The sequence below is a fragment of the Ceratotherium simum genome, chromosome 33 (assembly GCF_057802395.1).
Source record: "Ceratotherium simum simum isolate JZ-2026a chromosome 33, ASM5780239v1, whole genome shotgun sequence".
Classification (NCBI taxonomy): Eukaryota; Metazoa; Chordata; class Mammalia; order Perissodactyla; family Rhinocerotidae; genus Ceratotherium; species Ceratotherium simum.
The window spans coordinates 12,285,956-12,300,036 of record NC_141932.1 but is presented as its reverse complement, the minus strand read 5'-3'; the positions used below and the strand labels follow the sequence as shown (position 1 = coordinate 12,300,036).

The following is a 14,081-nucleotide window of genomic DNA, read 5'->3' as shown; positions in this document are numbered from 1 at the left end:
GTAGATGATGACAATACTGACTGCCACCATTTTGGGGCACTCACCATGTGCTGAACACGCTGACAGGTAATTGTAGTGCGTCATGTCATTGAATGTTGACACCATGTCCATTCTGCAGATGAGGCTGAGAGAGGTTAAGTAACTTGCCCACAGTCAGTGAGGTGCTAAGAGCTGGGATTCAGACCCAAGGCAGCCTTCGGAGCACGGAGGGGCCCCTGCGTCAGGACGGTGTGACGTGTGACATGTGCCGTCGTGGAGGTTGCTGCGCCCAGGGGAAGGCCAGACGCGACCCCTCTGGGGTGGCAGAGGGGTATCGCATAGGAAGGACTTCGGAGCGGGGCCTGTAGAGTGAGACCGGGATGGCAGGGCCGGCTCCTCGGAGGGCTGGGCAGCCCGGGGTGGTCGGGAAAGTTCGGAACCATCGGGTTCATGGCCATAAGATCGCCGCGGGGCCGCCTCCTGTTTCTGGCTTCCTTGACCCCGAGCGGGCACAGCTGGCCGTGCAGACCAAGCGCGTGGCCGCGCAGGTGGACGGCGGGGCGCAGGTGCAGCAGGTGCTCAACATCGAGTGTCTGCGGGACTTCCTGACGCCCCCGCTCCTGTCCGTGCGCTTCCGGTGAGTCGGCGGGGCCTCCGGGGGCGGGGCCTCCGGGGCGGGGCCTCCGGGGCGCCTGACGGAGCCTCCCCCTTCCCCCGCAGGTACGGGGGCGCCCCCCAGTCCCTCACCCTGAAGCTGCCCGTGACCGTCAACAAGTTCTTCCAGCCCACGGAGATGGCGGCCCAGGACTTCTTCCAGCGCTGGAAGCAGCTGAGCCTGTGAGCCGCGGGGGGCGGGGCCGCGGCCTCACGTGGGGGGTGGGGCTTCCAGGTCCCTGACTCGACCCTTTCCCCGCCCCCAGCCCCCAACAGGAGGCGCAGAAAATCTTCAAAGCCAACCACCCCATGGACGCAGAAGTTACTAAGGCCAAGGTGAGAGACGCGCGAGACCGGGGAGGCGCCCCGGGGCTAACATCCCGGCTCTGCCTGTCCCTAACTGGGATGTGGGGAGCCGCGGCCACTTAACCTCTCCCGTCTGTAAAGAGAGGCCAATTCCCACTCCCAAGGGTTCTGGGGAACTGGGTTGGCCACTGCCTGGAAGCTGACAGCGATCTGGCACCCTCCAACGGCTACTCCTTCCTCCCCAGCTCCTGGGGTTTGGCTCTGCTCTCCTGGACAACGTGGACCCCAACCCTGAGAACTTCGTCGGGGCTGGAATCATCCAGACTAAAGCCCTGCAGGTGGGCTGTCTGCTCCGGCTGGAGCCCAACGCCCAGGCTCAGGTGAGTGGAGTCTGGGAGGCCCTCCTGAGACTGAGGCGTCACCCCCTGCCTTGTGCGCATTCTCTGCGCCTGTCCCTCCTGCCTCCCTCTGTTCTTTTAATCACGTCCCTCTGCTCTGTGTCCCTGTCTCTCCATCCTCTGGTCTCCCTCTCCCCTTCCTTCCCTGATGTTCCGCTCTCCGTATCCTTTCCACCTTCCGTCTCTCTTTCATCCTTTATCTCCTGTCTCTGTGCTTTTATTCCTGTCTCTTGTCCCTTCTATCACCTTTCTGATCCCTTTATCCTTTTTTGTTTCATCTCTTATCTCCCTCTGAGCTCTTCATCTCCTCTGCCTCCTCCCTGAGTTCCCCCCTTATGTCCCCCCCAGATGTACCGCCTGACCCTGCGCACCAGCAAGGAGCCCGTCTCCCGTCACCTGTGCGAACTGCTGGCCCAACAGTTCTGAGCCCTGGATTCTGCCCCGGGGGATGTGGCCGGCGCTGGGCAGCCCCTAGGACTGAGGCAGCTTTGGTGGTTGGGGCAGCGAGGGGACCTCCACTGGTGACAGGGAAGACCCCAGGGTGGGGGGATGCCTAGGACCTTCCTCCGGCCTTTTGTATTTTTATTTTTGTTCATCTGCTGCTGTTTACATTCTGGGGGGTAAGGGGGAGCCCCCCCTCCCTTTCCCCCCCAAGCACAGAGGGGAGAGGGGCCGGGGAAGCGGGCGCCTCCTCCCCTCCCACCCACCCCGTCGTAGCCCCTCCGCCCCTCCCCCGTCCAGGGGCTGTGTATTATTGTGAGCGAGTAAACAGAGAGACGCTAATAGCTCAGTGTCCATGTCGATGGCTCACACCCAGTGGTCAGAGGAGCGGGGTGAGGGCATGCAGGGTGCGGGTGGCCAGGCTCCGCAGCCCATGGGTGGGACTCTGAGCAGACAGCAGCAGCAGCAGCCGCCGGGGCCCCAACTGCAGGGCCACCAGCCGCCAGCCTGTGCCCGGCTCCTCGGGCCCCGACACCAGGTAGCAGGCCCTCGGCACGTGGGCCCCATGGGCTGCGTCCTCCGCCGTCTCCTCCGGCTGCCCCGGCTCTGGAGGACGGACAGGAAGGGCTGAGGTGACCAGTGGGGCCTAGATAACTGGGATGCAACCTATGGAAGCCACACCCCATCCTGGGCTTAAGATTCTGACTCCTGACAGGCGAGGCCTCCCCAGTCCAGCTGGCTGTCAGTGACCTGAAGAAGGCCACAGACTCTCCCCATCTTCCCACCCGGCCTCGGTACCCTGCTTTCCTGGGGATACTGTGTGCAGCCCCGGGCAATCTGATTAGCAATACAGACTGTAAACACGCAGGTGATGCTTCCCAGGTGCCAGGCACTGGGCTCCACGCCCGAGCTCCTGGAACCCTCCTGAAGACTCTGCCACTTACATGGGGGAAGCAGGCGGGGGAGGTGGAGTCGCACAGCTAGGAAGGACAGTCGCCTGCCCCTCCAAGGCGGAGCTCTTTACCATTTTGCTACATTCCTCAGGGTCTTCGCTGGGGTTGTAGCGTCCCCCCTAGGTTCCTTCCTCTGTCTCTCTGGGCCTCACAGGTCCTACAACAACTTTTCCCTCCTAACTTCCGCTCTGTGGAACTCCCCCACCCCCAAAGACTATGGGCAAAGCCTGTACTTTGAGCAGTAGAGCAGAGTGTGGGGATGTGGGAGCCAGGCTGCCCGTGTTTGAACCGTGGCTCTGAGCTTCTTAGCTGAGCCTCAGTTTCCTCCTCTGTAATATAGGAACGATGACACAACAGAAGATAACCCTCCCTATGAGGATGAAGTGAGTCATCACATATAAAAGCACTTGGCAATAGCTGAGGTCTCCTGTTAACTATTAGGGTTACCCAGAAGGTTCTGGAACCTCCAGGCTCGGACCTCCCTGCCCCTCCCTTCCTTCAGTGTTGGTGCTGGGTCCTCAAGGAGAGCCATGCCCAGTGCATGCGGGGTTCTACCAGTTTCCCCAGCCCCAACCCTTCCTCCCACCTTATGTGGCCTAGGACTCAGTGGCCCAGCCCGTGCAATGGGACATTGCCCACCGCTGACCTGGTGGGAAGTGCGTGGCAGTGACCAGGGTGTAGAAGGAGCGGAGGAGGCGCCGGCGCTGCTCAGGGGAAGGTGCTGGAGGGGGGGAAGAGAGACAGGGTGACAGAGAGCCCCTCCCAGGCCCACGCGCCTCCCGGCGCCGCCTCCTCCTCAGTCACCTTTATCCCCCGAGGGCTCCACGGTGAAGAGGCAACGTTTCAGTTCCAGGTGGAGAAGCAGCAGCCTGTGGGAAAGGGGGTGTCATGGCAAGGGAAGAGAGAATGGGGACCCCCAACCCACTGCCCCATCTGAGCCCTACCCGAGGATGTCCGTGTGCAGGGGGAAGCCAGCGGGCAGCGCTCGGGGTCCCAGCGGCAGGCAGGCCCGCAGCAGGTCCAGCAGCGGCAGCCACCAGCGCTCCAGAAGCTGCAGGGGGCGTGGTCGCGCGAGAGGCGGGGCCGGCGGGCGAGGTCAGGGAGGTACCAAGGGGAGGAGGCGTGGCCCACAAGGGCGGAGGGGACCGTGGGAGAACGAGGCCTCAAGGATGGGGTAAGAACGAAATAGGGGCCGAGCTGGGGTGAAGGGGACTGGAGCGCACCCAAAAGGGGCGGGGCCTACGGGAGGGGCGGGGCTGACCAAATGCGGGTCCCGGCTAGAGAGCCCTCGGAGGGCAGGGTGGTGAGAGAAGGGCCGGGCGCGCGGGTAGAGGGTGTAACCGGGGAGCAGCGGGACACGGCCCGGATTCACCTGTGGATCCAGCTGGCTGAGGGGAGGGCGCGGCCCGCAGAGCAGACACAGCTCCAAGCCCGGCAGCAGCGTCAGGGTCAGAAGCCGGTGCGGGACCTGAAGCGGGGCGCAGGGTGGGCTGGCCGGAGCGCCGCCCCTCCCTATCGCAAGCCCCTCCTCCAGGTCCCACCCCTTCTTGCACGCCGGCCCCAGGCCTCACCTTCCCCTGCCGGCCCCGCCCACTCACCGTGGGACTCCCGTGCGGCAGGTACACCGGGTAGTCGCGAGCGGTCTGCGGCGGCAGGGAGCCCACCAGCCAGGGGAGCAGCACGGCCTCCGGCGTCCCCAGCCGCCACCAGCTCTCCGTTGCTGCCACCACTCGGCCCGACACGACCAAGCTGACGAAGGCCGTGCCCGTGGCCTCGGCGAACCCAGAGAGGGCTTCCTGGTAAGGGAGGCAGGCGGACTGAGGGTCAGGAAATGTCCGCAGTGGCGGCAATGACTCCGCAGCTGGGCGAGGAGTGGGAAGACACCGGCATACAATTCACTGCCTAGTGGCCATGCTCTTGCATCTCACCCTCCCTGGGCCTGAGTTCCCCCACCTTCACGTGCAGGTACAATTGCCAAGTCACACTGGGCAATTAGGTAAGGAGTCTGCCACCTAGCCTGACACGTGCTACTGAAGCTCATAATTATACCAGCAGCAGCTACGGTTTATTGAGGCCTACTGTGTGACACGTAGGTGCAATCAACGACCTACTAAAGCTCAGAGAGGTCAAGTCACCTGCCTAGCGTCACACAGCTAGGAGGCGGCCATGCCAGGTGAAACAAAAAGAGCAGTATTTAAGGAAGGGTAGACAGAGATGCATCAGGCAAAAGGAACAGTATGTGCCAAGGCTGCGAAGCTGGGAAGTTCTAGAGATTTCTGGGACCCATGAGGCAGCGGGGGTGGGCGGGGAGGTGGATTGTGGAGTTAGCAGAGGTTAGGGTGAGCAGGCAGGCGTCAGATTTCACAGGTCCTCAAACACCAGGCTGAGGGGCTGGGGCCTTGTCCAGGGGGCGATGGAAGCCATGGGAGGGCTGTGACCAGGCGAGGGGCAGGGTCAGCTTGCATTGTAGAAAGATCTTTCTGGAGCCAAATGGGGGTCGGACTGGAAGCCAAGAGGATGGGAAGAGGTTGAGGTAATGGTCCACGGGTAGGAGGATGAGGACTGAGCCAGGGCTGTGGGGACAGGTTTAAAAGTTTCCAAGGCATCCCCAATACCTGCAGGAGAGACCCCTCTGGAGGAACCACGCAGTCCACACACTGGGTCAGGTCTCCGATGAGCTCTGAGTCCCCCAGGAAGCTGTCGATGAGGCGGTAACTGGCCTAGCAGAAGGAGAAGGGGGGAGCCTAGGACCCAGGTGGACCCCAGATCTGCTGCCTGCCCTTCAGAAAACGGCCTCTGCTGGGCCTCCTCCAGGGTCAGACAACCAAGCAGCCCCAAGAACCCACGGGGTCTGGCTGCCCCAGTGGCTGCTGGGAAATGTAGTTCCCAAGTAAAAGAGACCAGGTATCCTAACTTCCCATCCTCATGTCCTGCAGCCTCACCCTCAACTCCTTCTTCAGTCTCTCTACGTTTCGGATATTGGTCAGTTCTTCAAGTCCCACAAGAAGAACCTAGAAGAACCATATAAGAGAGTTAGGCGCCCTGGACAACTGGTTCTAAGAGATGAGGGGCTGGGACTCAGACTAAGGGAGGAGGCTGGGGGTCTGGATTCTTCAGTGTGAGGGAGGAGGGACCGAGGGCCAGGATTCCTGGGTTTTGGAGGAGGAGGGTGTTGGGGGCCTGGCTTCTGGGTCTGAGGGAGAAGGATGCTCAGAGCTCAGATTCCTGGGTTTGGGAAAGAGGGCTGGGAAGTCTCACCATGGCCCCAAACACCATCTGGAGTAGTCTCTCCAGCCTCAGCTCTGAGGTGCCCTCCTCAGATGACAGAACAATGAGGGTGATGCTGTGGGAAAGGAAGGTGAGAAGGAAGAATGAGTCCAGCCCAGGGAAACAGGCGATGAGGATAGTAGAGTCTGCCCTTGATTATGGGTGCCAGCTACATCCTCCCCCAGCACAACCTGCTTCTCATACAGAGAAACCCTGGGGATCAGAGAGGGTAACCGGCTTGTCAGAGATCGCACAGCCAAGTAAACAGCTGGCCTTGGAGAGCTGGAAGGCCTCGGGTCGTCTTCAACAAGGGCTATCCCTGCCCCAAGCTACGGCTTGGAGACCTGTCATGGAAGCTTTTCCACACCACGGTCGTGTCCTCAGTCCTCGCAGAGCTCAGCTGCACCTCGAGATTCTGCCCAAACATGTGGACTCCATTGAGGGAGCCGATGACAGAGAACGGGAGCTGGGGAAAGGTTGGGGACATTAGAGGAGCCCCCAATCCCCTCCTCCTCCTCAAGTGTCCAGGCCCCTGGCCCCCTCCTCTTTCTAGATCCCTTGGCCCCTCCTCTTCGCGGAACAAGGATTATTGGTCCATTGCATCCTCGGCCCTCGAAACTCAACTCTCAAACTTCCCCAGCCCGTAGTCCCTTGAAAACCCCGGTCCAAGCGCCTAGCCCCCTTCTGTTCCAGAGATCCAGGCGTCCAGGGCCCCACCTGCTGGCGGGCGGGGGCGCCGCCGCGGCTGCTTCTGCAGAACAAGGGGACCCCGCTGGAGGCCGCGAGGCACAGGAGATGTACGGTGCCCTCTGTCCCCTCCTCCCCCATTTGGAACTCTCCCCAGTCCCCTCGTGGGGACGGTCAGTGGCCGCCTGGGAGCATGCCCGTAGTCACCCTAAATCGGGCTGCCGTCGAAAACGCCAGAGGGCGAGATGGGGAGCTGATTGGAAGAGAACTAGATTCCCGCCTTCTTCATCCAACTCAAACCCACCCTCCATCCAGCACCGCCCCAAACCCCGTCAGGCTCTCTTCCGCCCCAGCCGGAAGTCACAACACCCCTAACAAAGATGGAGGTTAATTGTTCTTGCAAAGCTTCGTAGTCTTTCCCTGGAGTGGTTTGATTCCATTTATTTAATGAGAATGAAGAGCCCAGCTTGAAGGTAGTGACTGCGCCAAGGCGTTGCCTAGCAACCACCGGGATGTTTCACATTCTAAATTGATAAACAGCTGTGCCCCACTCAAAGATGGCGACGGTGCCAAGGTGTTGCCTACCAACCACTTCGCTCTAGCTTTCCCTTTTATACTGGTAAACACTATGCCCCACTCAAAGATGGCGACAGTGCCCAGGCGTTGCCTAGCAACCACCATTCAGTCTAATATCCAGTCTAAGAATGTAAACAGCTGTGCCCCACTCAAAGATGGCCGAGCACCCTTAGAGCGAAATCAAAACAAACACCATCTCCCCCCCTCTCCTTCAACGATGGTTTGGTCCGGCGAGCGTTGCCTAGCAACCACCGAATGAGATGGTTGTTTTTATTAGAAAAAGAATGATGAGATTCTTTATTTTCCAGAATCAAAACAAGAATATTATTTTTGTAATGAATTTATACACGATAGTATATCATGCAGAATATGAAAATAGTCCTAAAATAAAAAGTTGACAGTTTAACACAGAACATTCACACCTTTTCACAAATAGGATCACTATGCTAATATTGTTTTCAAACTTTCCTTTTCTTATCAAAGCGTATGCATATACTTCGTCTTTTTTTTTTTTTTTGTGAGGAAGATCAGCCCTGAGCTAACATCCATGCTAATCCTTCTCTTTTTGCTGAGGGAGACCGGCCCTGAGCTAACATCTATTGCCAATCCTCCTCCTTTTTTTTTTCCCCCAAAGCCCCAGTAGATAGTTGTGTGTCATAGTTGCACATCCTTCTAGTTGCTGTATGGTGGACGGGGCCTCAGCATGGCCGGAGAAGCGTTGCATCGGTGCAGCCCGGGATCTGAACCCGGGTGGCCAGTAGCGGAGCGTGTGCACTTAACCGCTAAGCCACAGGGCCGGCCCTACTTTGTCTCTTTTAAATGTCTTTTTTATAATCTATATTATGGATGTAACAAAATCAATTTATCCAATCCCATATCGACATACATTAAGTTCTTTCCTCTGTGTAAGTGATAAAGTAAATCTTCATTGAGTTATGAATTTAATCAGCTAGATCTTTTCTCTTTGAATAGTTGCCTTTATTCATCCAAACATATTTACAAAATGTATAGTAATGTTAAAAAACATCTGTTTCTTTTAAAACATGTTTTGCCTGCATTCCTGATTTGATTTCTAAAGCTGATAAGAAAGTTAAGTAGTTCACCCTGCCCATTAAATTCCATCAAACTTCTGGAGGAATAAACCAATGCATAAAATAACAAAAGAAGTAAAATATCAATTTCTCCCTGTAGTTCCATGAATTTCTTTTTTAGTCCATTTATTTTTATCATAGCTATTGATATATTTGGATTTATTTCTACCATCTTTTATATTTCTTGTTGCCTTTTTAATATTTTTCTCCCTTTCTTATCCTTTTTGGATTGATTATTTTTTGTTTCCTCAATCCTTTTTTTTCTCTCTGGTCTGGTTTCAAATTTAGACACTCTAATTCTCTTTGATTTTATTGGTTATCCTTGAAATTTGACAAAACACATTTAATTTAGCAAAAAGGTAAACAAGATCTTAGACCCTCTCTGAAATAATACAAAAAGCACATAACAGCTTAACTCTGTAAATTCCCTCCAGCCTAACCAATTAGTGTTGACAGCATTTTAGTTTTGACTTTTCTGTATGTCCTCATTGAATATTGTTCTTATTTTATGCAGGCAATATTTATTTGTAATTACATGTGTTATGATTCATTTTGCCCTCCCTCTTCCTTCTTGCATCTCAGACCATCCTTCCAGCATAATTTTTAGTTTTCCTGCTTCCTGAAGTACACCCTGCTGGAAAACTGTTTCCCTACTTACAACACTTCTGACACCAAATGTATGGGTTTTCCACACCAAGCAATTCTCCAATTCTCTGTGGACATCAACTGGGTGTCTTACAAGTCAATCCAATTCTGACACTAACCACCTGAAGTTAGTGCAGGACCCATAGGTTAAGGGCTCAGTCCCACGAGACTGTCCCCACTTCAGATACCAGTCACAAGTAGTGGGTCCCCAGGTTACCCACACTTCTGTCTGAGTTGGCTACAAATTAGGGGTTCCCATGTCCCCCTCCTCACGTTCGATAATTTGCTATAATGGCTCACAGAACCCAGGGAAACACTTTCCTTACTATTACTGGTTTATTATAAAGGATTAAAATGGACAGCCAGTGGCCAGGCTGGTTAAGATCGTGCACTCTGCTTCAGCGGCCCCGGGGTTTGTGGGTTCAGACCCTGGGAGCGGACCTATGCACCGTTTATCAAGCCATGCTGTGGTGGCATCCCACATATAAAGTGCAGGAAGATGGGCACAGATGTTAGCCCAGGGTCAATCTTCCTCAGCAAAAAGAGGAAGATTGGCGACAGATGTTAGCTCAAGGCTGATCTTCCTCACCAAAAAAAAAAAAAAAAAAAAAATAGGACAGGCAAATGAAGAGGTACCTAGGACGAGGTCCGGAAGGGTCCTCAGTGCAGGAGCGTCTGTCCCCATGGAGTTTGGGATCGCTGCCCTCCCAGCATCTGGATGCATTCACCAACCCAGAGGCCCTCCAAAGCCTTGTCTTATTTTTTTTTTGTGGTTTATGCCCAAGTTGGGGGCTTCTATTTACAGAAAGGCCTGGGTGGGTCTAGTGGGGTGGTGGAAGACGGCAACGCCAGAAAGAGAAGGGAGATGGGTGTTTAAATACTCAGATGGGGGGGAGGCAGGGAGGAGGTAGCGGGCTGGCTTAAAGATAGCCACCTCAGGGTGGTCACCCATCAGCAGTCACCCAGCAAGTCTAGGGGGTGAAAATGGGATCGGGAACCAGCAGAGACCTCAGTCCACCTGCCTCACGCGCAAGAACGCCAGTGGAGGGTGGTGTGGGTTAAGGAGACGTTTGTTTGGTAACACCCGAGTGGTGCTCCAGGAGGGAAAGCCACCCCATCCTTTTTGGAACTTGAATTCTCCAGCGATACTTGCTCTGTCTGTCGGCCTCATCTTTTCACTCAGATGCCTTCCCTTCCCTTCCCCCATATTTTAGAATCTCCTTTTCCTCAGGACTCCTGGGTCCCAGGCAGAAGGTCCTGGGAAAGCTGGTTTCCTGGGCTGAGGGATGGGGTGCACGTCCAGCCAGAGGGGACCTAGCCCTTTCCCCCCAGGATGCCTACCAGGCTTGGTCCTGGCCTTATGCTCATGGCCCCTTGATGGACCCAGGCTCCGTGAGGCGTGCAGAGGTCTAGGCTGAGGCTCCAAGGCAGGCAGCAGGCTCACAGAAGCCCGGCAGCCCCACGGGGCCTGGCAGGCCTGCCTCTCCAGGGGCGCCTGGGACGCTTGATCTCCATCCTTGCCATTGATTTCCTGGCCACGCCAGCCAGGAAGTCCTGGGATCCCTGGTCACCCTTCTCTCCACATTTTCCCTTGGGCTCTGTGTTGCCAGTCTGACCCCCAGCTCCCACGATGCCAGGAATGCCCCAAGGGCCAGAGTGCCCATGGGCTCCCTGCTTGCCTGGGTACCCAGGAGGCGCAAGGGGTCCTGGGGGCGCCCTCACGCCAGTTGCACCCAGGGCCTCTTGCTTGGCACCCACAGCCACCGCTGCCAGTTGCCTATGCAGCTTCTTCAGAATCCACAATGTGCTGGTGACTGGCTCCTCGGCCCGCCGGGCTCTGTCTCCCAGGCTGTCCAGGCTCGCCTCAGTCTCCTGCCAGTCCTCGAGGACTCGCGGGCCCTGGGGTAGCCCTGCATCCCTACTGGGGCCCGGGTAGCCAAGTACCTTATCTTTTAGGGGTTTTTGTGCAGATTTCATTAGGTACGCATGATTGATTAAATCATTGGCCAGTGGTGATTAACTCAATCTCCAGCTCCTCTCTCCTCCCCAGAGGTCAGGGATGGGGCTGAAAGTTCTAACCCTCTAATCCTGCCTTGATCCTTCTGGTGACCAGCCCCACCCCAAAGCCATCTAGGGGCCCCCAGCCATGAGTCATTTCACCAGCATACCAAAAGACACTCTTTTCTCTCCAAAGATTCCAAAGGTCTTAGAAGCTCTTGTGTCGGGAACCAACCAGAGACTAAGACCAAATATTATAACAAAAGATGCTCCTACCACCCGTCTCACTCAGAAATTTACAAAGGTTTTAGGAGCTCTGTGCCAGGAAACATAACAAAGACCAAATATATATTTCTTATTATACTGACAATATCTCTTTCTTTTGTGTGTGTGTGTGAGGAAGACCAGCCCTGAGCTAACATCCATGCCAATCCTTCCTCTTTTTGCTGAGGAAGACTGGCCCTGGGCTAACATCTGTGCCCATCTTCCTCCCCTTTATATGGGACGCTGCCACAGCATGGCCTGACAAGCGGTGCCTCGCTGAGGCGCCCAGGATCGGAACTTGGGCCGCCAGCAGCAGAGCGCACGCACTTAACCACTACGCCACGGGGCCGGCCCTCTCTGTCTTTTAGAGAGTTTGCTGGAGTTAATTCTGTTTTTAGTACCTGGAATGTCTTTCCCCCACCTTCATTATCGTACAATTCTGATGTGATAGTTAATTTTTCTCAAAACTCTTAACATATTCCACCATCTTCTAGTTTCTGTTTTTGCTGTTAAGAAGTTGGCTGTCATTCTACATAAAATTTCTTTGTGGAGGTCTGTTCTTTACCTCTGGGTACTTTTTAGTCTTCTCTTTCACTACGATGAGTCAAGGTGAGCAATTCTTTTTTTTTTCGGTGAGGAAGATTAGCCCTGAGCTAACATCCCTTGCCAGTCCTCCTCTTTTTGCTGAGGAAGATTGGCCCTGGGCTAACATCCCTGCCCATCTCCCTCTATTTTGTATGTGGGCTGCCAGCCACAGCACGGCTTGATAAGTAGTGCATAGGTCTGCACCCAAGATCTGAACCTGCAAACCCTGAGCTGCCAAAGCGAAGCGTGTAAACTTAACCACTACGCCACCCGCCCAGCCCCAGTAATTCTTTTTTATCATGATTTTATACTTTGTGCTTCCAGGATCCAAGGATTAATATTTTTAAATCAATTTCAGAAAATATACAGCCATAAGCTATGTAAGCTCTTAAAATATTGCCTCTCCTCCATTCTCTTTTTTCCTTTGGGTATTCCGAACCCATGAACTCCGGGCCACTGAAGCAGAGTGTGAGAACGTAACCACTATGCCACCAGGCTGGCCCCCTCCATATTTTTTTGCTGCTGGCTGTGCTTTGTGATTGTGTCTGTGATAGGCTGCTTCTAAAATGGCTCCCAGGGGCCGGCCCTGTGGCTTGGTGGTTAAGTGCGCGCGCTGCAATGCTGGTGGCCTGGGTTCGGATCCCGGGTGCGCATCGAGGCACCACTTCTCCGTCCATCCTGAGGCCGAGTCCCACATACAGCAACTAGAAGGATGTGCAGCTATGACATACAACTATCTACTGGGGCTTTGGGGGGAAAAAATAAAACAAATAAAAAAAAAATCTTTAAAATGGCTCCCAATGATCTCCACCTCCTAGTATTCACTACCTTTCCTCTTGTGTGTGCATGGGACCTGTGACTTGCCTTTAACAATGGAATTTAGCAAAAGCGATGCGATGTCCCTTCTGAGATTAGGTTACAGAGACTGTGACTTCCATCTTCCTTGTATTCTCTCTCTTGCTTGCTCTGCTGCAACCAATGCCACGTTGTGACCTCCCCAAAGGAGAGGTCATGGAACTGAGGGCAACCTCTGGCCAACAGCCTGTGAAGAACTGAATCCTGCTAACAATTATGAGAGTGAGCCTGGAAGCAGATCCTTCTCTAGTTGTGCCTTGAGAGGATTACAGCCCTAGCTCACACTGATTACAGCCTGTGAGAGACTCTGAAGCATAGGAGACAGCTAAGTCTTGCCTGGATTCCTCATCTACAGAAACTGTGAAAGAATGTTGTTGCTTTAAGCCACTAAGTTTTGGGTAATTTGTTACACAACACAAGATAACTTAGATAATTTCCTTTATTTCTCCCACCATTTTACACATTATGGAGACCTGGGGGTGGGGGTCTACATCTGTTAACTGTTGTTTCTGTTGACTCATAGTCCTAGCCTCTGTGCTGGTGGTCTTTGACTGTGAACTCATTACTTGACATTGACCTGAGTCCTTTGTGGAGGATTTACTTCTAATTCTGCAGGTTGCCATGAGTGTTTAAACCTGGAACCAATTCTGTTGCCCCAGAAGCTCTTTGCTTAGCTGGAGAACCAGACTCAGTTTTCCAATTCACACCTGCCTTCAGGCTCTTGGTAATGCCAATGCAGCCCCTTCCCCTGCACTCAGCTCTACTCCAACCCCCTCTTTTTTGTTAATTTCTGGTTCTCTGTCTTTTTTGGGGGGAGGGGGAGTCTTGAAAACTGTTTCTACCTCTTATGAAACCACTGATGTCACAAAAACAGTGTTATAACACCTAATCCATCATAATGCCAGAAGCTGAAGTCCAGGCTAAAATATCTAATTGTTTATTGTACCCTTTGTAATACATTAATGGAAATGGTTAAAAAACAGTTAATACAACCAATCATACATTCAGCTTATCTAAAGAAAAGTTTCCTTGTAGTTAATAGGGCAGATCTTAATTTTAGGTACCATTTTAATCTTCTTACCCGTTGATCATTTTTTCTATCTCCAATTTACTTTTATCTTCCTTATAATTTTATTAAAAATTTCACTACAGTGCCATAGAAAAGAAGGGAGCTGCTTTAGATTCAAGAAATTTAAGAGAGATCATGTCTAAATAAGTGTTTGGTCTTTGTTTGGATCTTGATGCAAATGAAGCAATTGTAAAAAGACATTTTGAGAGAATTGGGGAAATTTGATCATGGATTTAGTGTTCGATGATACTAAGAAATAATTTTGTTAGGGGTGATAATGGCACAGTGGTTATGTAAGAAAAGGGCCATACCT

The 14,081-nt window shown here is 53.7% G+C and overlaps 2 protein-coding genes across 4 annotated transcripts in view; one reads left to right on the top strand and one right to left on the bottom strand.

The window, feature by feature from the left end:
• Window positions 1-2,122, top strand: part of AP2A1 (adaptor related protein complex 2 subunit alpha 1) — a 32,926-nt gene extending 30,804 nt beyond the window's left edge. Inside the window, exons 19-23 of the mRNA XM_087421344.1 lie at window positions 494-616; window positions 700-816; window positions 900-969; window positions 1,185-1,319; window positions 1,686-2,122. Of these exons, the coding sequence (XP_087277470.1) occupies window positions 494-616; window positions 700-816; window positions 900-969; window positions 1,185-1,319; window positions 1,686-1,763 (523 nt within the window). The 3' untranslated portion in view covers window positions 1,764-2,122. The remainder of the gene's footprint in view (window positions 1-493; window positions 617-699; window positions 817-899; window positions 970-1,184; window positions 1,320-1,685) is intronic.
• Window positions 1,781-6,980, bottom strand: FUZ (fuzzy planar cell polarity protein). 3 transcript variants are annotated; one of them, XM_004440298.3, is made up of 11 exons: window positions 6,716-6,980; window positions 6,343-6,464; window positions 5,990-6,074; window positions 5,674-5,742; window positions 5,347-5,451; window positions 4,330-4,527; window positions 4,104-4,199; window positions 3,676-3,782; window positions 3,536-3,600; window positions 3,378-3,452; window positions 1,781-2,384 (listed from the first exon to the last, which is right to left on the bottom strand). In XM_004440298.3, exons 1-11 carry the CDS (start codon window positions 6,824-6,826, stop codon window positions 2,158-2,160), a joined length of 1,260 nt encoding a protein of 419 aa, XP_004440355.1. In that variant the 5' UTR covers window positions 6,827-6,980; the 3' UTR covers window positions 1,781-2,157. The 3 variants fall into 3 exon arrangements, with proteins under 3 accessions (XP_004440355.1, XP_087277472.1, XP_087277471.1); XM_087421346.1 differs by having other exon boundaries at window positions 6,893-6,959; XM_087421345.1 differs by lacking the exon at window positions 3,378-3,452.
• Window positions 6,981-14,081: the final 7,101 nt, after the last annotated feature.

Bases quoted from the DNA above. Each gene is read 5' to 3' on its own strand.
- FUZ (XM_004440298.3), bottom strand. From the start codon at position 6,826: ATGGGGGAGGAGGGGACAGAGGGCACCGTACATCTCCTGTGCCTCGCG. The intron at 6,075-6,342 runs GTCTCCAAGCCG...CCTTTCCCACAG, and splicing joins TGGAAAAGCTTCCATGACAG to CATCACCCTCATTGTTCTGT. The intron at 4,528-5,346 runs GTATTGGGGATG...CTCCCTTACCAG, and splicing joins CAGAGGGGTCTCTCCTGCAG to GAAGCCCTCTCTGGGTTCGC.